The sequence below is a fragment of the Melospiza melodia genome, chromosome 22, assembly GCF_035770615.1.
Source record: "Melospiza melodia melodia isolate bMelMel2 chromosome 22, bMelMel2.pri, whole genome shotgun sequence".
NCBI lineage: Eukaryota > Metazoa > Chordata > Aves > Passeriformes > Passerellidae > Melospiza > Melospiza melodia.
In genome coordinates, this window is record NC_086215.1 from 5,722,915 (window position 1) to 5,747,880 (window position 24,966).

The window sequence follows — 24,966 nt, forward strand, 5'->3', positions numbered from 1 at the left end:
AATGTGGTGGGTATCCCTTCCCTAGGACACCTTGGGATGCTTCTTCAGTGCTTATTGGTGAGGAACCAGTGCAGGGTTCCTCACCAGTACAGCTCCAAAACACTTATTTGGCCACAGGGACAAGCTCATGCCACTGGCTCTGACTAGATCAACATACACCCTTCCTCAAATACATCTCTCACATGGGACAGAGGGGCACATGCACTTAAATGCTCACTAAAGGATCCCCTCTGCATCAATCCCTTCCCCACTACTGGCACTACATGGGGCAGCAATGAGGAATATTTTTACCTGGTCCAAACAACAGCACTTCAGAGCACAAAGATATCCCAAGGATGCTGGGGACACAAAGCCCATTTGAAAACAGACCCCCTCTCCCCTGTGAATGAGCCCCAGCCCCAGCAGGTCAGCACCACCACCCCTCCCTTCTCCAAAGGAGAGGTCATGGTCCTGTGCTCTGGAAGAGCAGGATTACAGGGGTGGGAAGAGTTCACAGAGAGTGGCTCCCAGCAAAGCCCAAGCCAACCTGATGCTGAGATAAGATTGTTCCTTGACCCCACCATGCAGGGCCCATTAGAGGGAACCCAGCAGGGGAATGCTGCAGAGTATCCACCCTATCCCCCATAACCCAAACTAGCCAGAGCAGAATTTCCTATTATGTCTCCATAACCTAATCTGACCCCCTCCAGGGTCTCCAGATTAATATCTGGGAAACCTCACAAGCCCAATCACCCAATTACAGGGAGGAAAGGTTTATCCTATCTAAACAGCACAAAATGTAACCTAGACCCAGCTGTCCCCCTACTTCTAAGAGCCAGATCTCAATCCCTGGCAAGCTGAACAAACTGGGAAGGGGTCACAGGGGAGGTGGGGAGGGTCTCTCTTGTATCATATGAAACCTGCAGGAGGAGCAGATATTTTAATTGGTAAATCCCCTGACTCAGGTTTAATCCCTCTCCATTTTTAGTGAACTTCCCTCACACTGGAACAACACAGGGAATAGATGACAGACCCCATCCAGAGCCACTGGCCAGCAAGAGGAGGCCCCATCAATTTGGGGAGCAGAGGACACACAGTGTGCCCAGCCAGGCTGGCAGAGGGGAAGGGCTGGTGTGTGTTCAATGTGCCATTGAACAGGGATGTGCCTGAAGAATGGTGAAGGTTAGAGCAGAGTCAATGCTGGCAGGACAGAACCAAACACAATCACAGCACAGGACAACACAACATCCCCAGAGCACCTCCTGTGCTGGGGCTGAGGGGTTTCAAGCAGAATGGGGTGTCCCAAGGCACTCTTTGTGCCTCTTTGGATCTCTTTTCTATCCTTATTTCCTTCCAGAGAAGCGTGGAGGGACCCTGCCTAACTTTTTGGATTGCGTTTCAGCCACCTGACAGCACTGAATGCATGGGAAACCTCACTGCAGCCAGAGCACTGGAAAGCAGACTCCCCATCCCATTCAGGACGTCATCCCAGGCTCTGGCTAGAATGAGAGCAATATGCAAGATTTCCAGGAAGATCCTACCCTGGCAAAGAACCTTAGTTTGGGCGTCACTGAGAGCCCATCCAAAGGGAAGACCCAGATTCTCTGCTCAGTGAGAATGCCCAAGTTTCCTGCCTGAGTACCTTGTGTTGCATCCACAGATGCCCCAGAGCCTGTATTTTCCACATAGCTCAGGGCTGCATTGCCAAGCACCAGCTTTGCAAACACAGACTGAGCTTCCCTCCAAATTCCAGCCACAGTTTATTGATTAAAAAAGCCTGTCTAGTCAATAAAGGCTCCTATGAAAAAAGTTCCACTGCTCTGCACTCACATGCTGTTATCCGTCTGGCTGTGTTAGCAGCCTTGGCTTTTGATGCTTTCTGACAAGATGGATTTGTGGCCTTGACTTTTCCAGATCAGGAGAAACTTAATCCTAGAGGATAAAATTACAGACTAGTAAAAAAAAAACCTCCACGGGCTGGCCTCATTAACTGCCATGTAAGAAGTTCAGAGGCTTCTCAGCTCGAAGGCAGCATCTACAGCTGTCCTTGAGGGAGAGGCAGCTCTGAGCAGACAGCACAAAGCCCTTGGCAAACACAGGTTTGCTCCTGAAGTGCATGACACACTCGTGGCACCAGCCAGGCTGCTCCATCCTCTGCAGACAGCAGGAAAAGGGCAGACGGTCCCAGGTCTCCACCTATAAAGTGATTTGGGAGAAAGCAAAGATAATGCCCAGTTCTGGCCAAAAGGTGTCTGGGCAGATAAAAATAAAAAAAGCCCTGGAACAACCATATGGAAATGTGAATTAATGAAATTTTTCAGCAACTGACTCAACCCTAATTGAGAGTTGAGAACCCTCCACCTCCCTTCTGCTTTCCAGGATACAAAAATGACACTGGTAGGTGGAAATAACTATAGCTGTCCCAGGGAGAGAGAAATCTGAGCTTCACAGCGAGGGTAATGGCCAGAATTAAGCACTTGCTTGTTTCTATTACACAACACATCCCAGGAAGCAGCTTCCAAAAACCTGACCTTCACTTCAAAGGCTTCTTTTTGAATCATCTCTCCCTCTGCTCACAAGTGAAATGGATTCAGCACTCAAGAAGGGCACTCTGGGTGCTGAAAACATCTTTACCTATGTGTTAGCTGCAGAAGAGGCAGGGGCCATGCTCATGTGTTTGGATCTCAAGCTCCTACAGCTTCCTAAGGGCAGTGTCAGCTCCTCCTGCTGCTCTTTGTGCTGCCCAGTTTGTCAGTCAGCACTCTTAGAGATGACTGTGAGGCTCATAATGGGAGTGCAACGTGGTTGCATGGAGATTGCACTGACTCCTTTCTGACAGGAACAGCGTTTGCTCTGGCCAGACAGCCTTTTCTGCTCTCCTAGCCCAGGGTTTGAGGAGCAGTAGCAGCACAGCTTGCACACAAGAGGGTGTCTGGAAGAGCTGGTTGCCATAGCTATATCCATACATCCCCAGCCATCCAGACATGTCACAACTGTGAAGTTATTTATAAATAAGACACTCCCGAGCCTCAGTTCAGAGCACGACTTGCAAGTGTACAAAACACTCAGCCTTCTTAGCTGACCTCTTTCTTTTATAGGCATGATGCTGAGCACAGGCTCCTCTGCAGAGCAGTCTGTGATGCCAGCATGGTGATGTGCACAGGTTTATAGAGCCATTCTCTCCACTCCTGCACATCTTCCTGCCCTGTCTGGTGTCCAGACACCCTCCCAGGTTACCTGCTGGTTCTGCTCCACACCACACTCCTGTGTCTCCAGGGTCCCAGAAGAGCAGAAGGCTCTGAGCCAGCAGCCAGACTCTGCATTCTCATGCTCTGAGGTCTCCAACAAGCTCACACTCAGCAGGCTGTGTTCCTGTTCTCCTTCCTTTGAGGGCTACAAGCTGTTCTGGGTGAGGGTTACTTCTTATGAACGTGGTCACTGCCCTGGCAAAAAGAGCAGCCAGGATCCCTTGACATCCTCAGAGTTAAATCCTGGGGGTCTCTGCTGAGACCTCACCTGTCCTGCCTGGACATGGCATCCCAAACCAGAAGCAGGTGAGCTGTTTACCTGTTTTTTGTATGCTTTGCTCAGCCAAAACCCCACAAGATCCCCAGCTATCCCAATTCAGCTGTCAGCACACACTGAGCTGTGAAGTACCGTCACAGACATCTTTTATGAAAAATCTTTTTTTTAGGATTTTTTTTTTCTCTTGAGAAACTGAGAGGCCTCAGGGACAAAATGTAAACATTGATTATCTGCTGCTGTGAAATGCAACAGGTGCATCTGTGATTGGTCTCATGTGGTTGTTTCTAATTAATGGCCAACCACAGTCAGCTGGCTCAGATTCTGTCTGAGCCACAAACCTTTGTTATCATTCTTTTCTTAGCTAGCCGTCTGATGAAATCCTTTCTTCTATTCTTTTAGTATAGTTTTAATGTAATATATATAATAAAATAATAAATCAGCCTTCTGAAACATGGAGTCAGATCCTCGTCTCCTCCCTCATCCTCAGACCCCTGTGAACACGGTCACAAAGTACCACAGGAAAGGAGCAAAACCACAGAGTGGGAGCCAGCACAGAACAGGACAGAAGATGAAATGCTGGGAGAGGGGCAGAGCCTCCTAATCCTTCTGTGATTTGCCATCAGCAGCACAGAGCCAGCAGTGCATTGGGACAACACCTCATTCACACTCGCTTTCACCCTCAGCCACGGGGACAGCAGGTGATGTTTGTTCCTCTGCATCTCCCCAGCTGAACCCACTTTGATACTGAAGCACAGGCAGGAAGATTCATGCTCAAGGACACAGCTCTTGCCTGTGCTGTGCTCACACCCAGGGCTGCTCACCCCAGTGGTGGTGAAAGACTGGGGGATGCAGAGTGGCTCAGAGCCTGAGGGTCCATGGAGGAGTGACCACAGGACAGGGCACAGAGCTGGGGGATCCAGGACCTGCACCTGTCTCTGCCCCATGCTGAGATTAATTCATGGCTCTTGTGACCTCAGGGAAGGAATTTTATCTCCTTGTCTTGTTTTGTCTCCTCCATTTGCAGACTAAAGGGGGAATCCATTCCTATGTCAGAGTGTGCAAGGTCTGACTTATCACCAGCAAAGTTCTTTGAGATACCCTCAAACCACCCCTTCCCCAGCCTCCCCATCATGCCCTGTGCAGGCACATGGCAGCTCCTCCAAATCCCCAGAGATGGGTTCAGAGACCCAGCAGCATCAGAGATGTGGGCACAAGGGGAAGAAAACTGCACCAGGGAGAGAACTTTGAGAAAGGGACTGAGAACATCACAGCAGCAACACAGCCCAACCCACAAACCCCAATCCATCACACAGCCAAGTCCAGCCCTTCCTCCTCCCCCAGACATCCCCCAAAATGTTCTAAAAACACATCCAAAGCGCTTTTTTACTTCTAAACCTTGCATTACACAAACTCACAGCAGCCTCCCCAAATGCAGGTGGGTCTGACCTCCCAGGTGGGCACCAGAGAAAGTCCAGGTGGTGTTAAACCAGGCATAGGTCTGCCTGTTCCCTCTTGAGGATTTCACCCTTCAGCTTTCAGATACGGCCTCCCAGCTTAGCTCCCCAGCTCCCAACCCTAAAACCAGGGCAAGGATCCTTCTGTCTTCCAGGACAGGCTGGAAGATGCTGCACTCTCAGGTAAGGGGGGCTCAGCTGGTCCAGGGCCACAACAAGGAGAAGTGGTGACAGCCCAGGTGCCAAGTCTGGCAGATGCAAGGACACAGCCCAGCTTAGAGAATGGAGACATGAAAAGCACTTGGCATCACAGCCATGTTATCCCCTCATCCCTCCCCCTCATCCCCTTTGGAGCTTCTTAACTTCACAAACCTTCCTCCAGAGGAGTGTTGGAGTGACAGAAAACATTTTCCAAGCCTAATATCAGTTCCAGATGTTCACAGCCATTTCAGTTTGTACCTCACCCTGTAAAACACATTTCTCCCTCTCCCTCTCTCAAGTGCAGCGCCTGCTTGGTCCATGACATAATGCGCTGGCGGGCTGGCTGCACACACACACAGACACACAGACACACACAGACACACACACACATGTGTGCCTCACGCCCTCTCCGAGAGCCCCACGTTCAAACAAAGAGCATCACTCAACTACAAAGCCGTGGCACACATGGAGTTATGAGTAATTTCCCCAAGTTTTAATAAACAGTTTGGGCTGTAATTGCTCCCCGCCTCCCCGGCTGGCTCCCGAGCGCGCTGGTGTTGAAAGCGTGGTTTGTTTCACACACAAGTTCACCTCCTCTCTGCCTCAGATGGGCCAAGGGCTGTGTTTTTCTAAGCCTCCTAAAAACCCTCATGCAGCTGAGGGCACCCGAGGCACGCAGGCTCCCTGTCCATCCCTGCCTCACGTGGAGCCCAGCAGGGAGCAGAGGGGACGCACATCAGACCAGTCTCAAAACTCCCTCCTGACTCTGCTCCAAGAGGAAGAGGAGCAAATGCTTTCTGGCTCAAGGGAATGGTTACATCTTCCAGTTGCAGAACGAGGAGGAGGCCAAGGAGTTTTGCAAGGGTGAGAGACTGGAGGATTTTAAAAGGCAGGAGGAAGGTGAGGCTGGGACCAGGTACCACCTAGTTTGCCATGGGGATGAACAACAGGTTGGCAGAGCTCTAGCCCCTGTCAGTACCAGGAATCACAATAAGAAATGTCTACAACTGGAATAATGCAAGCAAAACCACTGCCCAAGTACAAATAACCCACTCATTTAAACTGAAGAGTTCCAAGGGATGAGTGACAGCATCCTCAAGTGCCCTACAAGATCCTTGCCAGATCCTCCCAGCCCAGAGTTGGCCCCCTCTGCAAATACCTGTGATGTTTCTCCCAGCAATGGGAACAACCTTCTCCTCCCTGCCAGCTGCTGGGAGAGTGATGGGGAAGGAAGATCTGCCCATATGCATCAAAAACCTACCCAAATTTCATATCCCACACTCCAAAAGCCATCTAAATTTCATATCCCACACTCCCCTCCCAAAGATTCCCCCTCTGAGGATGAGTTATTGTTTTTGTGGATGCTGCTTAGAGGGGAGAAGCTGTGATGCAGCAGGATGAGTGGGTGATGGTGTTCAGGGGATGTTCAGGACAAGATTTTTGGCTGTAGAGAGCTGTAGCAGTCAGCACCTCTGCAAACCTACACAAGGTATTTAAAGGCATCAAGTCATCTGGCATTGGAGGCCTGAAGGGTAAGAAAGGAATGAAGGCAGGAATGTTCTTTGGTTATAAACAACACAGAAAAAAAAAAAAAAAAGAGAGAGATTTTGGATTGGCTTTTCTCTTTAATTGTTAATAGGGTCATTCTGTCCCAAACAGTCCCCCAGAGCAGGCAAAGGGAGGGAAGCTCCCCACAATGAATTCAATTGCCTGTCAAACACATGGCAGTCATAAAAGGAAAATAATAATAATAATCTGCATTTCCTACTCTGGCTGCCAGGCAGAGATCCAGCCACTTCAAAGGAGAAACCCCATGTTCCCCTGGTCTGGCCTCACCTGACTGATGTGTGAGCAATCTGGAATCCCCATCCAAAACAAAGCCCCTCCTTTGGTGGCTTGTTTTCTTTCTCCGTTACTGCAAGGTGCCCCTCCAAGACAAAGAACAAACCTTCTTCCATGCCATGAAACCAGAGACATAACCCAGAGTCCGTGGCCACAGCGGGCAGCTCTGGGAGGGGATGCTGGCAGGATGCAGGAGAAAGATCCCAAGGGATGGGATTGATGTATGAGCCAGGGACCTCCTGCAGGTCTCCTGCTTGTGGAGACCCCTCCTCATTCTTTCAGGGGTCTTCACAAACAGCTGAACCCCCCAGGAGGTGGAGATGTGGCTCTCTCCAGCAGAGACAGGCCAGCTCTTGTAGCATATGATTTTTGGATATGGTGGCTTCTATGCTGCAGAATAGATGGGCTTGAGGTGACCAGGGAGGGTGGAAATTTCCTTGTGGCTGTGAGGTCTAAATGCTCTTCCTGAGCCTGTCTTCCCCGCAGGGAAACACAGCTAAACATCTTGCCAGGGTGCCCTGGGAGCCCGTGTGAGTCTGCATGTGGACTGTGAGGCTCTGCACTCCAACACCAGCCCTGTCCCAGGTAAATTCCTGCTTTCATCAACTGCCCAGCTGCCCCTGAGAACTTTTGTGAGCTTCTTTAAAAAACTTAATCCAAAATCCTCAAGCAAAAAACAGTAGGTTCTGCCTGGCTTTCCCGGCAGCACTGCTATCACTCAGGGTCTCAAGTCCAATTTTCTGAAATCCATCATTTACTCACTCAAATCAAGTCCCATCCTTCACAGCCCTCTGCCTTGTCCAGCAGCTCCTGGAGCATGGATTGAGCTGCTGACAAAGCCTTTTTATGGTGTAGAGCACTGAGCACAAGCCTGAGAACTAAACTCCAACCCACGGAAGTTTCAGATTCTCCTGGAGAAATGTTGTGGTCTTTAAGTGATCTCCCTAAATATTGCAGGTTTTGAGTTCCTCTGATAGGTGTGCAAGACAACTGAAAATGCCCTTTCAAAGGTGGGTCACTGGTCATTCACTGGAACAGACCAGCAAAGCCCTTGAGTTGTTGAGGGATGACCTTCCCCCTACAACCATCACCCTGTGGCATTTCAGACTGACCAGATCAACACCCGCTTAGAAACTCCAGCTCACAGCTCCTCTGCCCAAAAAAGGGCAAATCATTTCCTTCTGCCTCACTGGGTTTTTGTAATTCCCCTTCCCCTCAAATCACCATGTCTGCAGAAGATTCCAGAAACCCCTCCTAAATGGAGTGGCTTTGATACCTCCTGTAACACCTTGGCTCTGTTCTCCACCAAAGCAGCGGCTCCCAGCCAGGCAGGGCACAGGAAGCATCACCAGGAGCCCTCTGCACCACGAGGAGGAGGCTGCCCTCCCTCACACCCACCTGTGTAAAGGTCTGTGTCCGTGTACTCATCCACCTTCTTGTGGTGCAGGACGTAGTCTGACACCTTGGTCCCGATGGCAGGCTGCACATCCAGCCACTCCAGGGACACCACGGTGCTGGAGGGCTCCACACTGGGGGAGAGCCGCAGGCTGGGCGGGAGACAGGCAGAAAACAAGACACGAGTGTAAGAGCCTGAATGAGGGATGCAGGACTCCAGGGGCTCTCCAAAATGCAGTTTATTGTACCCAAGGTGTTACAGCAGTCCAGGGTGGTGGGTGACTGAGCTGTGCCCACAGCTGTCAGCTCCAGCTGCAGGCAGGCCTGGAGACCCACATCCCTCATTCAGGCTCTTACTAATGGTGCCCCACATTGGGCGCCACTGTAAGAGCTGAAATGAGAGATGTGGGACTCCAGGCTGCTCTTCAACATGCAGTTCATTGTATCCAAAATGCAGTTTATTGTATACAAAATGCCGTTTATTGTATCCAAGAGGTTACAGCAGCCCAGGGTGGTGGGTGACAGAGCTGTGCCCACAGCTGTCAGCTCCAGCTGCAGGCAGGCCTGGAGACCCTTTGGGTTTGGTTACAATGCATTAGAGACTTTGCTTTGCTGAGCATCTTCATACAGCAGAACCAATCTATACCTTAACTATTATCTATAGCCTATCATAACTACTGTAATTACCATATTCATGTTACTGCTCTCCAATCACTAAAAGTCAGTGCATTACAGTTTAAGCTAGAAGCTGTTTTTCAGTTTTCTTGCAGTGGAAAATTCTGAGACCTTTTTCTACTTGCAACTTTGCTGCCTTGTTTGCCTGTGCTCTCTTTCTGCTTGGTAAAACATCTTCTTGTTTGGGGTGGGTTTATCCTTTGCTCTAAGCCATAAAAACTCCTTGTAACTAGTACACCCTTTGCCTCCTTGGTTATACAGTAAGACTGGCTCAGCAATTTTTGTCTTCTGTATCAAAACTTGCTTCCATCTTTCATCAGACTCTACATTTTAAAATCTTTCTGCTAAGTGTCTGTATCTGTGAGACTTTCTTGTCAAACTTTCATCCTTCCTAACACATGAGCTCCCTTTCTGGGGAGCAATCCACATCTCTAAGCAGCACTACCCCTAGAAAGGCCCATATTCACACATGTGGGTGTGCCCACAAAGCCCCAAGGACAGAGGTCATAGGGGCTGGTGAACATCAAAAAGCTGAAGTTAGTTGAGCCCAGCCCATTGCAATGTGTGCCCTTGGGAGCCTCCCCCTGCTCCTGGAGAAGGCAAGCTCATGCCACCCCAAATAACTCATCTAAAGGGCCTTCATTGTCTGGGAGAGCTGCTGAACTTCAGCAAGGTAAGCAAGAACCAGGAGCAAAACAGAAGATCCAGGTTTTGAAACCCAGCAGGGCTGAGTCCACAGGAGGGAAGGGTCAGGTCTGCGTGGCCAAGGTGAGGGAGGGAGGGAGAGAGGGGGAGAAGCAGAGTGAATTCACCCAGCTGCAAACCTGCGAGGGGCGTGGGGGAGAGCCAGAGCAGGGCAGCTGTGCAGGAGCTCCTGCCCAGAGCAGGAACAACGTGGGCTGGGATGAAGGCAGAGGAAGGAGCTCTGTGCTCCTGGCTGCTAATGCAGAGGCGTCCACTCCCTCTGCTCCGGGGCAGATGACAACACCAAGTACAGGGCTATGGAGAGTCTGGCTCCAAACACACTGTATGTTTGCTGGACTCCAGATGGGAAATGAATCCCCTCTGAGGATATTGGCTCACTAAGAAGGTGTTCTGCTCCTTGTGGCTCGCTGGAGCCAGTCTTCCTGCTTTCTCAGCTAATTCGCCATCAGTTTGCTCCTGATTTGCTCTTGCTCTGACAAGCCACAATGAATTGCACTGTAATTCCATTTCTTTCAGCATTTGAAATCCCATTCTACAAGCCCTGCTAATCAGGTGATGAAAATCTATAAGGAAACCTTCCAGGGCCACAGCCAGAGCCAGGATATCCTAAAGACATCACTCACACAGTGAGGAGGGCTGGAGTGCAGCCCCCAGCCCCAGGGCTGCAGAAGGAGGTGAGCCCCTGGGAAATGGGGTGGTTCTGGGGAGCTGTGACCCACGGGAAAGGGGCTGGTGATCCCTGGAGGGCTCACAGGATACGTACACAGGCGGAGGGAGAGGGCTGCAGTTCGGGAGTCCGTTCTCATCGAAGGCGTTGAGGTCGCACCTGCACCAGTCTTCGATAACATCACCTTTCCCAGAGCACCAGTATGAGCTCATCAGGGCTCCCTTGAAGGCCTGGTGTGAGAACAAAAAGCGTGAACATGTGTGCTAAAGACTCAGTGAAATCTGGCCAGACTTTGGGGGGAGTGTGCAGGGCCCTGGGATCAGGAAACATGGGATGGGCTGGGGAGTGTGTCCTCCCCAGCTCTACCACAGCCTCTCTGCATGGCCCTGGGCATGGCCCCTCACCTCCCTGGGCTTAACTCCCATGGGTTGAGTGATGCTGGTTCATTCCTGAATGCTTTTGGATGGGGATCTCCCATGGGGAAGGACAGAGCCCTGAGATCAGGAAACACAGGATGGGCTGGGGGAGTGTGTCCTCCCCAGCACTGCCACAGCCTCTCTGCATGGCCCTTCACCTCCCTGGGCTTAACTCCCATGTGTTGAGTGGTGCTGGCTCATCCCTGAATGCTTTTGGAGTGGGGATGGGGATCTCCTGTGGGGAAGGACTGAGCTTCCTGAAGAAGCACAAGCATAAGTCCATCTTTGACAACATAACACATACAAGTGCCTGCACACTGCTGCTGTGTGCAATGAAACACTTCCACTCTTCCCCATGACCTTCTGCCCAGCTGTTTCTGTCCCCCTGAGAATAAGGCAATGCCCAACAAATTCCCACCAACACCCCTTCCATCCTTCTCACAGGTTTGTTATTCACACAAAGCGCCCTCCTGCAAGCAAACTGCTGCTTTATTCACTCGTCTAAGGAACACTCGCAGGCAAAACAGCACTAGCTGCAAGGAAAAAAATAAAACCTGGAAAATACTTGCAGGATGTCCTCAGGAGCCACCCTGACTGCTCCTATTAATACCAATGAATCCCTGGAATGATAACTGTGGCCAGAATTGGCAAAGCCCTCCAGGTCTCACCCCTCAGTGTCCCTGCTGTGCTCATCCCACAGGATGGGGCATCCCTCACTCCATACCCTGCTCTAGTTTGGACCACATGGATTTATGGTGGTTTCTCCCACTACCCTTCACCTGTAATTAAACTTCCACTTTCAAAAACATCTCTCCTTCACACACACAAAGCCAACATCCAATCCAACCCTGCAAAGCCACAACACCCATCTGGAATAATCAGAACATCAGCCACTAGAACAAAGCTCTGTAAAGCTTTTGACCTTTCAAGAGGCACATCTGGGAGCTGAAACACCTCCACAGAATCCTCATCCACACGGAGCAGCCTCATTGTGGCAACACTGCTCTTCCATGAGAAGCTGCCTGCAGAAGCCTGGCCTTGCTGATGTAGCCTGTGCTGCAAGGGTACGCCTAGAAATAAATCTGTGCCCTTTGAGGAGCACAGGAACAGCTCAGGCAGCAGCACTCAGCAGAAAACTCTAGGAAAAGCTCCATCCCAGGGAGGTTTCTGAAAGGAGGAGGTATAAATAGAGCCTGACGTCAGGGCTGCCATTGTCCAGGGTTTTGTTGCTCTCCCCAAACACCCCCAGCACCTTTAACGAGGCCTCAAGGCTCTTGTGTCTACAAAATTCTCTGCTTCCAGGCATTTACAAAATGGGACTGTTCCAGATGGAAAAAAAACTGGGAAAAAAGAAACAAAAACTAGGAAGGAATGAACACGTGAAAGAAAGAAAAGGTGACATTATTTTACTCTGTTCTTTAGAAAGTAATTGAAGTGCTAGGCTGGAAAGGGCATCCAAAGTAATTGGAGAGAGGGATGAAGAGAGGAGTTTATGTGACACCCAGATAAATGGATGCAGACACACCAGAGAGAGAGCAGCAGGTCCGTGCAGGAGAGGAACAGCAAAGGGTGCGTGCAGATGGATGGGGAAGCATGTGCTCTCCCTAGGAAGCAAGATAAATACCCTGTGCTGAGGAACCTGTGTGCACAGACAGGCTCTGCAGGTGAAGACAGATGTGGGTGATCCTGGGAAGAGCTGCACTGTGATGGTGTTCAGGTTGAGGGAAGAGATGAGGATCTGACTCCATGTTTCAGAAGGTTTGATGTATTATTTTATGATATATGTTACATTAAAACTGTATTAAAAGAGTAGAAGAAAAGGTTCTCATCAGAAGACTGCCTAAGAATAGAAAAGAATGATAACAAAGGCTTGTGTCTCGGACACAGAGTCTGAGCCAGCTGACTGTGACTGGCCATTAATTGCAAACAACCACACGAGACCAATCCCAGATGCACCTGTTGCATTCCACAGCAGCAGATAATCATTGTTTACATTTTGTTCCTGAGGCTTCTCAGCTTCTCAGGAGGAAAAATCTAAAGAAAGGATTTTTCATAAAAGATGTCTGCAACACTGCACTGTCACACTGCTGCCAGTGCTGCACTGTCCCCAGCCCTGTCACTCTGCACACCCCTCCCTGCCCCCTAACCCAGCTCCTCCCTGCACATCCCCAACTTAGGCAAGAAACCCCACCCACCCCATCCATGCCCTTTAGTAAATCCAGCAGTCAACTCCTTGTTTTGCTTTTTTTTCCTGCTGTTAAGCACTAGCTGGATGAGCAATCCCCCTTGCTCTGCCTGCCCAGCCTCACAGAGGTTTTAATTAGATCCTTCAGGTGCCCAGCTGTCATCTGCCTTGTGTCACCCTTCACACAAACGAGGTTAGGGGACGGATGCTGTGCTCATTAGGGCAGGCACACCTCCACCCCCTAACCAGGTTACTGGGAGCAGGGCTGCCCCTGCTGGCTCCTGCCTCTGTCCTGACTCATGCCAGGGCCAGGCTGGGAGAGCCAGGCACCCAGGGCTTGTCCCTGCCTTGTCCCTCTGTGCTGGACAAGAGCCAGGCACCCAGGGCTTGTCCCTGCCTTGTCCCTCTGTGCTACGAATAGGTGAGGCTGCACCTTGGGTGCTGAGTCCAGTTCTGGCTCAGCCACTCATGACAAGAAAGACATTGAGGGGCTGGAGTGTGTCCAGGGAAGGGTCTGGAGCCCCAGGAGAGGCTGAGGGAGCTGGGAAGGGGCTCAGCCTGGAGCAAAGGAGGCTCAGGGGGGCCCTTGTGGCTCTGCACAGCTCCTGCCAGGAGGGGACAGCTGGGGGATCGGGCTGTGCTCCAGGGAACAGGGACAGGAGGAGGTTTGGGTTGGGCATCAGGAAGAATTTCTTCACTGAAAGGGTGGTGAGGCATTGGGAGGGGCTGCTCAGGTAGGTGGTGGAGTCCCCATCCCCGGAGGTGCTCAAGAAACAGCTGAATGAGGCACTAGTGCTGTGGTGTGACAAGGGGGTGGTTGGTTAAAGGTTGGACTCAGTACTGGAGGTCTTTTGCAACCTCAGTGATTCTGGGATTCTATGGCTTTTCTTGCTTTCCAGTGGAATTCTGAGACAGTGGCTCCTGGAGTTTTCCCACTGGTGCTGGGGAGCGTGTGTTGAGGAGTGGGGAAGCAGCAAGGGCAAATTGATGGCAAGCAGAAATGGGTGAGATCACACAGAAGAAGGGAATGGCAGCTGCCACCCAACCAAGGAGCCCAGCGGCGCAGGAGGACCAAGAGTGATGGACAGGGATGCAGTGAAGGTGCTGAGATCCATCCCATGGGAAGCTGCAAAACAAGGCTGAAGTTTTGCTGCTCCAGGGTCACAACAAAGGAGGATGAGGTTTTGCTGCTTTGGGAGAGCTTCAGCAGTGAATGAAAGCACAGGGACCTTCCTGATCTCTTGTGGCTGAGAACCACCTTCCCCTCCTCTCCACATCTCCTGTCCTTCCCTGCCATGCTCAGAGCATGCAGTGAGTGCTCTCCTCCCTGCCAGGACACAGCACCTGCACGAGTCCATCCCAAACACGACCACTTCCATTTTGCACGCCTCATCATGGTAGTCATGTCTCCACAGACCCAAGAAGGTCTGGGATCATGAAGGGTTTCCCAGGAGTGACTGATCCCCTGGGAATGGCAGTGACCCCCAGTGCACTGTCCTGTGCTTGCCAGCCACTCCCTGGGACCCCAACACCCCCGTGTGCCCTAAGGCAATTTTATCTCTCATTTAAAAGTATCCAAATTGTATTGTTTCCCTGTGAGTCAGCCCATTTAGTTTATGTCCTTCGGTGCCAGAGGGGAAATTTATGAGATGAGAAACTGGCTCGAAACGTTTATTTTCTAGATGACGAGTCATGCCATTAGATATATAGCTTTATGAATCATAGGAACAGCATCTAATTTGCTCTTAAAGGTATAATAGGTCTGATTCCCCACACCCATGCACACACATCTATTGGATTGATAGTTCCCCCCTAGGATGGCTAGTTCATTTGTTTTGACACAAGCAAGACTTACAGGACCATAAAGTCCCATCTTACCATAAGCTAAGCCTATTCATAAAAAAAATATTAGGGAAACAAACGATCAGCTAAGCACATTCATCCTACACTCGATTGCATATGGATCTTTCTCCTCTTGTTATTTGTGCTCAGGGGGAGGCCATTTGGCCCCATTTTATAGCTGAGACACTCTGTAACAGAATGGAGAAGAACACTTCCTTTGTCCTCTGTTAGACCTGGCTGATGGAGGGAGAAGCATTAAGTTATTTCTAACTGTGCGTTGGCTGTTGACATCCCAGGAGGGGAAAGTGATAGGACATGAAGGAACCTTCCAGATCAGCATTTGCAGGACTCAGCACACAGCACAGGGCTGGTGTTTGCAGATGGGATGCTGGAAATGACACATGTTGGGTGTTTGTCTTTCAATATCTGGTCTTCTCCATGGCTGACAGTGACATGGAGATCTGGCTACTGAGTCTAGAATGCACATCTCTGTTTCTGGAAAAATTAAAAAGGAAAGACAGGGAGATATTGAACAAAAAAACAAACAAAACAAAACAAACAAACAAAAAAAAAAAAAACAAAAAGCAAAAAAAACCCACAACCACAGGTGAACATGTAGGCTGGACAGAAATGGGCTGCAGATAAAAGAAGATGATCTGGAAGCTGGAACTTAGGTTCATTTTGGATTTTGCACCAATTTCCCAATCTCTGTTTGCTTTTTTGTTCTTCTCAGTGCAGAAGGAGAGAAGGAAGTGTGGAAGCAGGCTGAGCCATGCCAGCAGACAGGCTCCATCCCATGTCCAGGGACACTGCAGCAAATGGATACATCCTGTCCTTTGCTATTTGCAGGATGGAGATGAGGCCTGCACAGCACCACCACCTTCCCTCAGGCACAGGCAGGGCCACTGGAGGAGGAGGATGAAGGCTCCAGAAGAGCTTTCACAGCCTGAACAGGATGTTACCATGATGATAGTGTGAGGAATAGCAGATTTGTCTTTCCAAACAAGCTGTGGGTCTGCTGGTAGATAAAACCAGCACTAGGACAAAAGAATCAATGGGAAGGATTCCACTGATTGATGAATGGAAAAAGATATTCGCTTTTACAAATAAACTTTAGGTTTGCTGATAAATGAAATAGACATTGAGAGATGAAATAAGCAATGGGGAAGAAAAACCCCTAAATTACATAAGAATTAAAAATTAAAGAGAGGGTTATACATTAGAGGGGAATCTTTGGTATCAGGTGTTTCAGTCTGTACCTCTCAAGTACCTCAGCTAATGGGGAAAGAGAGAAGGGAAATGTGTTTGGGAAATTGGGATAAAAAGGAGGCTGCATCCTCCAAAAATTGGAGAGATCCCAGGGAATGCCCCATGGCCTCTCCCTTTATTGGAATAAAGGCAGAAAGGACTCCTCTGTCTCCTTTATGGACATCAACCTCTGGTGTTTGTGGATTAGTTTTCTTAACAGCAGGGTGGCTGGAGGAAAAGCCTTCCATGCCCTTCCAGCAATGCTCAGTGCTGTTCACAGGAGGTAAATAGCACTCCTTAGTCTAGATATCTCTGGAAATGGGTAAGAAAAACAAAAAAAGGTGGGGAAAGGCAAGGATTTCTCAGGCCAGAGAGTCTTTCCAGGATCATGCAGTTCGTGTCCAAAAGGCCAGGTTAACAGTAAAGCAGGATGAAGTTTTGCTCCTCTAGGTTCACAGCAAAGGATGAAGTTTTGTCGTTGGCAGGTGATCCCATCCTGTGTTGCTCACACCCTCCCTGCCCCAGGCTGCCTCTCCCCAGGGAGCAGCATCTCCAGCATCCTGGAAAGGGACATCAGTGGTGTGCTGGAAAGGTCAGGGTGCTGGGAGGGACCCAGGGTGGGCAGCATCCTGGTTTCTGTTATTTACAGAATAACAGGATCCTGGGAGAGGCAGAGGACACTGTGAAACCCGGGAAATCAGAGGGGAATCAGAGGGGAATCAGAGGGAAACCAGAGGGGAAACCAGAGGGAAACCAGAGGGGAAACCAGAGGGGAAATCAGAGGGGAAACCAGAGGGGAAATCAGAGGGGAATCAGAGCCCTGTGCCTGCACTGAGCCCTCCTGGGGAGCTGACTCTCCTCTCACACCTCGGCACAAAGCTCCCCATTATAGTCCGAGCCAGGCAGGACAATGCTGCCATTCTTTCCCTGGAAAGAGGAGCTGGAGCTGCAGCACGATGCTCCAGGGCCAGAGGACAGGCACAAGGGCCAGTCAGCAGGTATTCAAACAAAGCAACAACAAATAAAAAGAAACACACCCCGAACCAAACCAAAAACTCACCTCAACCACAAGAAAACTGTCTCCACTTTGGCCCAGGCTCCCTGCCAGCTCTGGCAGTGGAAGAAGAAATCCCTGGCTCTGTCCCCCCAAGCATTCAGGGGCTGCTTTGGGGATGCTGTGTGTCCTCCAGAGGCTCTGCCATGGTGCTGGATTGGGGTCAAACTGAGCCCATGGCCTTGGGGACACCTTTGACCCTGGCTAGAAACACCCTGCCAGCCTGGGGACACTGGTGGGACAGTGGGGACAGCAGTGGCCACGCTCTGCTCTGCAGGAGATGGCTCCCGGGCAAGGAGCGGGGAGAAAAAATGGGGAATTTTGCTCCAGCCTCACTTGCCATCTGAGCTGGTGACCCCCAGCTGTCTCCAATAGCCCTGCCAGGGTCTCAGGCATGCTCTGGGCTCCTGCTGAGGCCAGTGGGACCAGCAGCACAGGGATGTGCCCCCCAGCAAGCCCCCACACCATGGGCTGGGCCATGTGTGCTGTGAGGAGGCCGTGGCTGCAGCAAATGCTGAGATTACTCAATTTTCGAATTAAAGCAAGGTCCTAGGGGTCTCCTAAAAATCCAGGCTCCACATCCATTTGTCTCCTTAAATACACACAGCAGGAGTTTGAGTCCATTTCCCAGTAGGAGTGAGATTGATCTCTCCTGCCTCCCTTCTCCACACCCCCCTCACCACACCACCCTCTAAGCGTTTCTGCAGCTGGCTGAGCTGCTCCACAGAAGCTTGTTTCAGGGCTTTTTGGGGGAAAAATGAACAAACCATGAACAGGAGGGGTCACACAGCCCAACATACCTTGCCTTTTCTCCCCTCCACTGGCCACAGCTGCCCGGTGGCTCATGTGCATCCCTGTCAAGGATGCCCTGGGAGGGGATGGGGTGTCACAGACATCTTTTATGGAAAATCTTTTCCTTAGGATTTTTCCTCCTGAGAAGCTGGGAGGCCTCAGGAACAAAATGTAAACAATGGTTATCTGCTGCTGTGGAATGCAACAGGTGCATCTGTGATTGGTCTCATGTGGCTGTTTCTAATTAATGGCCAATCACAGTCAGCTGGATCAGGCAGAGAGTCCGAGACAGAAACCTTTGTTATCATTTCTTTATTATTCTGTTCTTAGCCAGCCTTCTGATGAAATCCTTTCTTCTATTCTTTTAGTATAGTTCTAATGTAATATATATCATAAAATAATAAATCAAACCTTCTGAAACATGGAGTCAGACCCTTGTCTCTTCCCTCAACCCGAGAGCCCTGTGAATACTGTCACACTGGGGGAAGCAGGGTGTTCCCTGCCTGCCTGTGAGGGACAAGGACGTTTACAGATCATGCACAGCTGTGCTCTCACTCAGTCTGTGCCTCTGGGTGCCCTCCAGGGCTGTGCTGGGCAGTAAGAAAGGTGGTGCCCACCCTATGGCTGGCAGAAATATGTTTAAGGTGGAAGAGGAAAGTCACCATAACCCGGGGGGACTATAACTGGGGTGAGGAGCAGCTCTTCTGTATGACTCCAGGGTGCTCCCCAAAATAAAAGCACCCGGGGTCACCACCTCTCTCTCTCTCCCACCACAGGCACTGAACAGCATCCATCCAGCCCCTGAGGTGCTGAGAGCATTTTGCCAGCAGACAGCCCCACCACAGAGAGAAGCTCTTTGCTGCTGGGCATGGCCAGCCACTGACACTGGTGGAGGTTTCCTCTGCAGCCCTGCAGTGGAGAATCTCCTCCAGCTTCTTGTGAAGGGACCAGGGTGGTGTCTGCACTGCTGCAGAGCACAAAGGGAGCACAAGAGGTGTTGGCATCGATCAAAACTGATACAGGATCCAAAGGGCTCCTGGGAGATGACAGCCAAGGTCACAGCTTCTCTGTCCCTTTATACCTTTGGAAGTCCAGTGTGAGCACTCAGACTGAGAGCTGTGACAGCAATGGTCCTGCAAAATACTTGGATGAGCTGGTAATGGTGGAGGTTTCCTCTGCAGCCCTGCAGTGGAGAATTTCCTCCAGCTTCATGTGAAGGGACCAGGGTGGTGTCTGCACTGCTGCAGAGCACAAAGGGAGCACAAGAGATGTTGGCATCGATCAAAACTGATGCAGGAGCCACAGAGCTCCAGAGAAGTTCTTGGGAGATGACAGCTGAGGTCACAGTGTCTCTGTCTCTTTACACCTCTGGAAGTCCCAGTGTGAGCACTCAGAGCCCTGGAGCTGCCACAGCAATGGTCCTGTAGAATACTTGGATAATCTGGATCTCACCAGGTGACAGGGACTGATGCAGGGGGGACTCCAGCACTGCCTCTGCTCCAGCAAGAGTCCTTCCAGTCAAACCTGCCCCCCACAGCCACACCAGTGTGACAGCTGCAGAAAATACACCCGACAAAGCCCTTCAAGAGCTGCTTGAACCTCCAAAAACATCTCCTTCACCATGGCAAGCTCCAGCACTGCCACAGCCCCCAGCCAGGCTGCAGTGACCAGTGATGGTGCAAATTCTTTGACCAACCCTATTAAACCACAAGGGGAAACAAAGAAACTCCTAGCAGGATCTCAGTCCACAGTTCTCACTGAATACAAGAAGGAAAAGAGGAGCCTGATGCTTTTCCTCATACTGAGATTGCTTCACCTACTGCTGGGAGCAGGAGTGGTGCTGGAGCTGGGCTGGGAGCACAGATCACACAGACCTGAGAGTTACCTTGAGGACATTTCCTCTGGACAAATTCTCCCTGGACGGCAAAAGGCAAAACTCCTGGAGCTCTTTACATTTCAGACCTTTGCTTCAAAGCAAGAAGAAAACAGCAATTCCCACTGACGTGGAAATAAAGAGTTTTTTAACTCATTTCACGTGGGCAAAGTGATATATTTTCACCTCATCTCCTGCTTGGAAATGGTCAGTTTTAGCTGAAATCAAACATGCACACAAAGAAATACCACAAATCAGTCCACAGAAGACACCCAGCATGGAAACTGAAACCCCAGCATTTGAGAGTCTGGCAAGGTCATCAGCAACTGAGAACACGGCCTTGGACAGGGCTGAAGCTGTAAATTTTAAAAAGTTCATAACTCACTGCACTAAGGCAGATGAAAAGACAAACCTATTAAAAAAATGCACATGCTGAAGAGGGCAAAATGTCTTTTACCTGTGTTTTGCTTCATCTTTGCTGCTCAGCTTACACAGGAAAACTTTCAGCCAAGTTTATAGAAGTCAATATCCACCTTGTTAATGACCTTGTTATCTGTCTGCACAGCATTGTCTTTGTGGACACATATGTAAAAAGTGTTTACAATTTCTTTTTTTTTAGCATTACAGGAGCTGGGATGTGCCTGCAGTTCCTCTAAGGTCAGCACCCACTGTATTGATTGGGAACCATCTACATGAAGGGAGAAAAGCAGGCAGTGAAGCACTCAGGATTGGAGATGGTGGACTTGGTTCAGCCCAGCCAAGTGAAAATCCTATTTATGGCACAGGAGAACAGCACTCTGCAGTGCCTGGGACACCTCTGGCCTCTGTTTGGTGCAGAAAATGGGTATTTCATACATGAGGTGCTCCTGGTGGGACACACACTGTGGGAGCCTCTCAGTGCGCAGAGCATGGTCACAGTCTAAACTCAGTTCTGGCTCTCTACTGGGGTCTTGGTTGACAGGCTGATGTCCCCATGGTGGTGGCAGCTCCTTCCCACCACTAAATCCCTTTCACTTTCATGGTAGCCCTCCCTGCTCACAGGGGAAGACGAGGGAGAGATGATGCCCCTGCCCTCCATGAGCATCCATCGTGCTCGAGCTCATGGTGCCACAAGAGGATGGGGACAGCTTTCCACAGAGGCAGCACCAACCCCACACCAAACCATCCTCTCCAGGAGAGGGACATGGCCCCCATGAGTTCCACTTCTTCCAGAGAGGAAAGCTACAGCTCTGCCCAGCCCAGGCTGCCTGGAAAAACCTCCAGTGTGGAGATGTCACGGACATCTTTTATGAAAAATCCTTTCCTTGGGATTTTTCCTCCTGAGAAGCTGAGAAGCCTCAGGAACAAAATGTAAACAATGGTTATCTGCTGCTGTGGAATGCAACAGGTGCATCTGTGATTGGTCTCATGTGGTTGTTGCTAATTAATGGCCAATCACAGTCCAGCTGTCCAGATTGTCTCAGTCAGTCACAAGCCTTTGTTATCATTCATTTTCTATTCTTAGCTAGCCTTCTGATGAAATCCTTTCTTCTATTCTTTTAGTATCGTTTTAATATAATAAAATAATAAATCAAGCCTTCTGAAACAGGGAGTCAGATCCTCATCTCTTCCCTCACCCTGAGACCCCTGTGAACACGGTCACATAGAGAACCAAGGTTTGTGCAGAGCTGGCAGCGAGTTCCTCAGCAGTGCTGGATTTCAGCCTTCAGAACCAGGATTTGTCCCTGCTTGTGGTGCCAAGGACAGCAAGAAAAGGAGAGGGAGAGAATAAAAATCCTGCAGGAGAGAGGCTGGTGGAGAGAAGGGGGAGAAACAAGCTGGGGTGAAGGGATGGAGGGTGCAGGACAGCACATCAGAAGTGAGCCAGAAGAGGAAAGTGATGGAGCTGATGCAACATGAGGGATTCATGCAAAGAGAATGGGAATGACTAGGAAATAGAAATAGGGGCAGGGAAGGCAGAGAACACTCAATTGTGTCCTGTTGGAGCAAGGATGGGAATGGTCTGGGATGGTTGCAGGGAGAAAGGGATGAGAGGGCCTTCTCTAAAGAGAAGCCTACAGCTGAAACAACCAAACCCAGCTAAGGAGGGGGTGGTAAGATAAAACAGCATGATCCAACCTTCTGCTCACCTTGCACTGAGATGGCACAAAGTGACCTGTCCTGGCATGTGCTGCTCACTGCCAGCTCCCTCAGTGCCTGCTCTGCCAGCATCCCCTCCACCCTGCAGAGCCCAGAGCCATTACCCTGTCACTCTTATCCCAGCCCTGCCCAGCACATCTCCCCGGGGTGAGGGAGCCTCACACACAGCACCCTGACACAGGGACAGGCTCCCAGGGCACGCCCCTCCGCCTCTGGGCGAGCAGGTGGAGGAGGAAGAGGAGGAGAGATGCAGGGAGCACAAGCCCAGGGAATGGTGCTGGGGTGTCCGTGCTGTGGCTGGGGCTTTGTTTGTTTGCTGGTTTTCTCAGCAGAAAGCACAATGCAGGCTGGGCTCCAGCTGCAGCTGATGGGGCCAGGGGAGCAGGGGAGGGAGGGAAGGAAGGAGGGAAGGAGGGAGGAAAGGAACAGACTGCAGCTCCTCAGGACAAGGAGGCACCCCAAGTGAGCTCAGCAGTGTTGGCAGGACTGGGGGGACAGGTGAGGAGGAAGATGAGGAGGAGGAAGAAGGGGGAAGTTTGCAACCAGGCTCAGAGAGGCAGGGTGGCATTGCCACCCAGGCACAGGGTGATGCAGGATCCATGGAAATCCTTCAGATCCTGCTGGGCTCCTCACTGTTATCCCCTCCTTGCTGGCTAATGTACCTATTGAATCCCTAAAAGAATGTTTTCTGGCAGATTCTGCTGGGAAGCACATCTCTCTTGCCTGAAGTAAACCAGCTGTCCCAGTGCTGTCCCTGTGCCTGCAGTGCCTCATCCCAGCACTGCCCTGGGCACACTGACAGGGCAGGCCAACCTTTGCACAAGAACTGCCCAGTGGGAAGAGCAGGCAGGAGGTGGGGAGAGAATGCAGGAAGGAAACAGTGGGAGAAAGAGAGCTTGAGGAAAAGACCCAGAAAGAGAAGCAAACTGACTGTGGAAGTCAGGCATGGCTTCATGCAAGGACCAAGAGGGCTGACAGATTCTCGGGAGTTCTGCTGTTAATTGCAGCTCTGAGATATGTGAGAAATCTCTGTTTCGGCCCGCACGTTCGAAGAATGAATCGGAGTTCTTCAGTTTTCAGTCTCAAAGTTGTTTATAATATCTTATCTACAAAATTTTTCTCCTGTCCAATTGAGGTCTGCTCAGCAGGACAGTCCCAGGCAATCTGACCGCCCTCGGGGCGATGTTATCGCTTTATGCTACAAACTACGTATAACATGTTTACAATTACTTTCCAACACCTATCACCTATGTTAGACAGTGCACTTTTATTCTAAACCAATCTCAAAGTGCCACCATCACAGCAGAAGATGGAGGTAGAGAAGAAGAAAGACTGGACACACCCAAGTCTCTCCATTTTGTCTCCAAAACTCCTATACCAAAAAACTAGAAAATCTACTCTTTCACCCAGTGATAATTTCATTATTACACTACTTAAACTTTTGTGACTTTCAGGTCCTCATACAAAGCTGGTAATTTGCTCCACGGGTCATAATCAAACCCACAGGTGCTCTGTGCCAGGATCCCTGGCAGGGCCCTTGGCAACTCTGGGCACCCAGAGGGATGCACTGAGCTCTGACAACGGATGGGAAAGCAGAAATCAAATCAAGAGGCTGGCAAGGAGTGACTCCCCAGAGACAGCACCCAGAAACTTGGGTGCCAGGAGAAGCATCAGGACTCCTCCCCATGGATGTGGGAAGGGAATGAAGCATTTGTTTCTGGTGCTCACACCTCCAGGTGCCAGGGTTGTTTCCTGACCTGCAGCCTCTTCAGCCCACCCACATCTGCTGCACGCTGGCTCACTTGAGACATCCTAATCAAGTGCAGGCTCAGTGCCAATAAGTGACTTTAGGCAGGTCTGCCATTTGTGGGCTTGAGATTGGTGTCAGAGGGCTGTGCAGCGGTGTGGGAGTGGCAGTGAGCAGAGAAAGTGGGAACTCAGTCTCCATAGGATTAACACTAAAGCTCTTGCAGGAGCCCAGCCCCAGGGACCGGTGATCTCCAGCCTGGCTGGTCCCTTCTGGAGTAGCAGGGACCTCCTGTGGCTGTGGGAACTGGCCCAAGGGGATGGTTCTTCCCTCCCTCTGTACTTTGCAATGCCAGGCTGGAGCTCTGAAGGCCTTTGGCCACCCCTCAGGTATGTCTTAGCCCTTGGAGCCAGGAGTGAGGGACTGAGCTGGTGCTTGGCTCCTGAGAGCTCTCCACAGGACACATCCTGCACACCATCATGGATACTGGGAATGACTGAGACCTTGGCATTGCCTTGAACCGATTGAAGGCAGGGAAATGCAGGTCTGAGAGGGCTGTGGGCAGCAGGACCTGCCAGCTTCATCCCTGACACCATCCCATGTAGGAGCGACAGGGGGTAGGGCAGTCAGGATGGATGGAGACGAGGGATCTCTGGAGCCAGGGCTGGAACTTGGGGTTTATTGCAAAGGGCCTGGGTGCAGGGCCCTGCTGGGAGCTGCCAAACACAGCTCAGAGCAGGAATGAGAGAAGAGAGGGGAGAGAGGATGAGAGGATAAGGGAGTAAAAAAGGTAAGAGTGTAAAAGGGTAAGAGAGTGAGGTTCCCGTTCCAATACCATAAATATTTTTTGTGTTGAATATTCTAATTCTCACTAACCAATCTAGTACAAGATACAAATCCTATAGCATTTACATACAGTCTATAAGAATCATTACATTACCATACTGTGTTACATTTTAAACCCTACAAACTCCTCTTTGGGCCCCTTCTGCCAAGCTGTAGGGTCTGCTCTGACCCTTGGGCCTGTCTGCAAGCAGAGGGTGTTGTTCCATCAAAAGGGGATCACCTTCAGCCGGCCACACCATTGTTTTCCTGTTGTTCAATAACTAAAGTATCTCAAAGCTTGCTTTCATTTCAATCTCACTTATAGTTTCCATATTCTCAAAATCTTTTGCCAGACAATCATATTTATAAGGCTTTCCTGTTTCATCTTCCCCAACAGAATCC

The 24,966-nt window shown here is 50.4% G+C and overlaps 1 protein-coding gene across 1 annotated transcript in view; it reads right to left on the reverse strand.

The window, feature by feature from the left end:
• Positions 1–24,966, reverse strand: part of ASTN2 (astrotactin 2) — a 361,347-nt gene that overhangs the window by 79,121 nt on the left and 257,260 nt on the right. Inside the window, exons 18-19 of the mRNA XM_063174845.1 lie at positions 10,540–10,673; positions 8,400–8,548 (exon numbers count right to left, since the gene is read on the reverse strand). Of these exons, the coding sequence (XP_063030915.1) occupies positions 8,400–8,548; positions 10,540–10,673 (283 nt within the window). The remainder of the gene's footprint in view (positions 1–8,399; positions 8,549–10,539; positions 10,674–24,966) is intronic.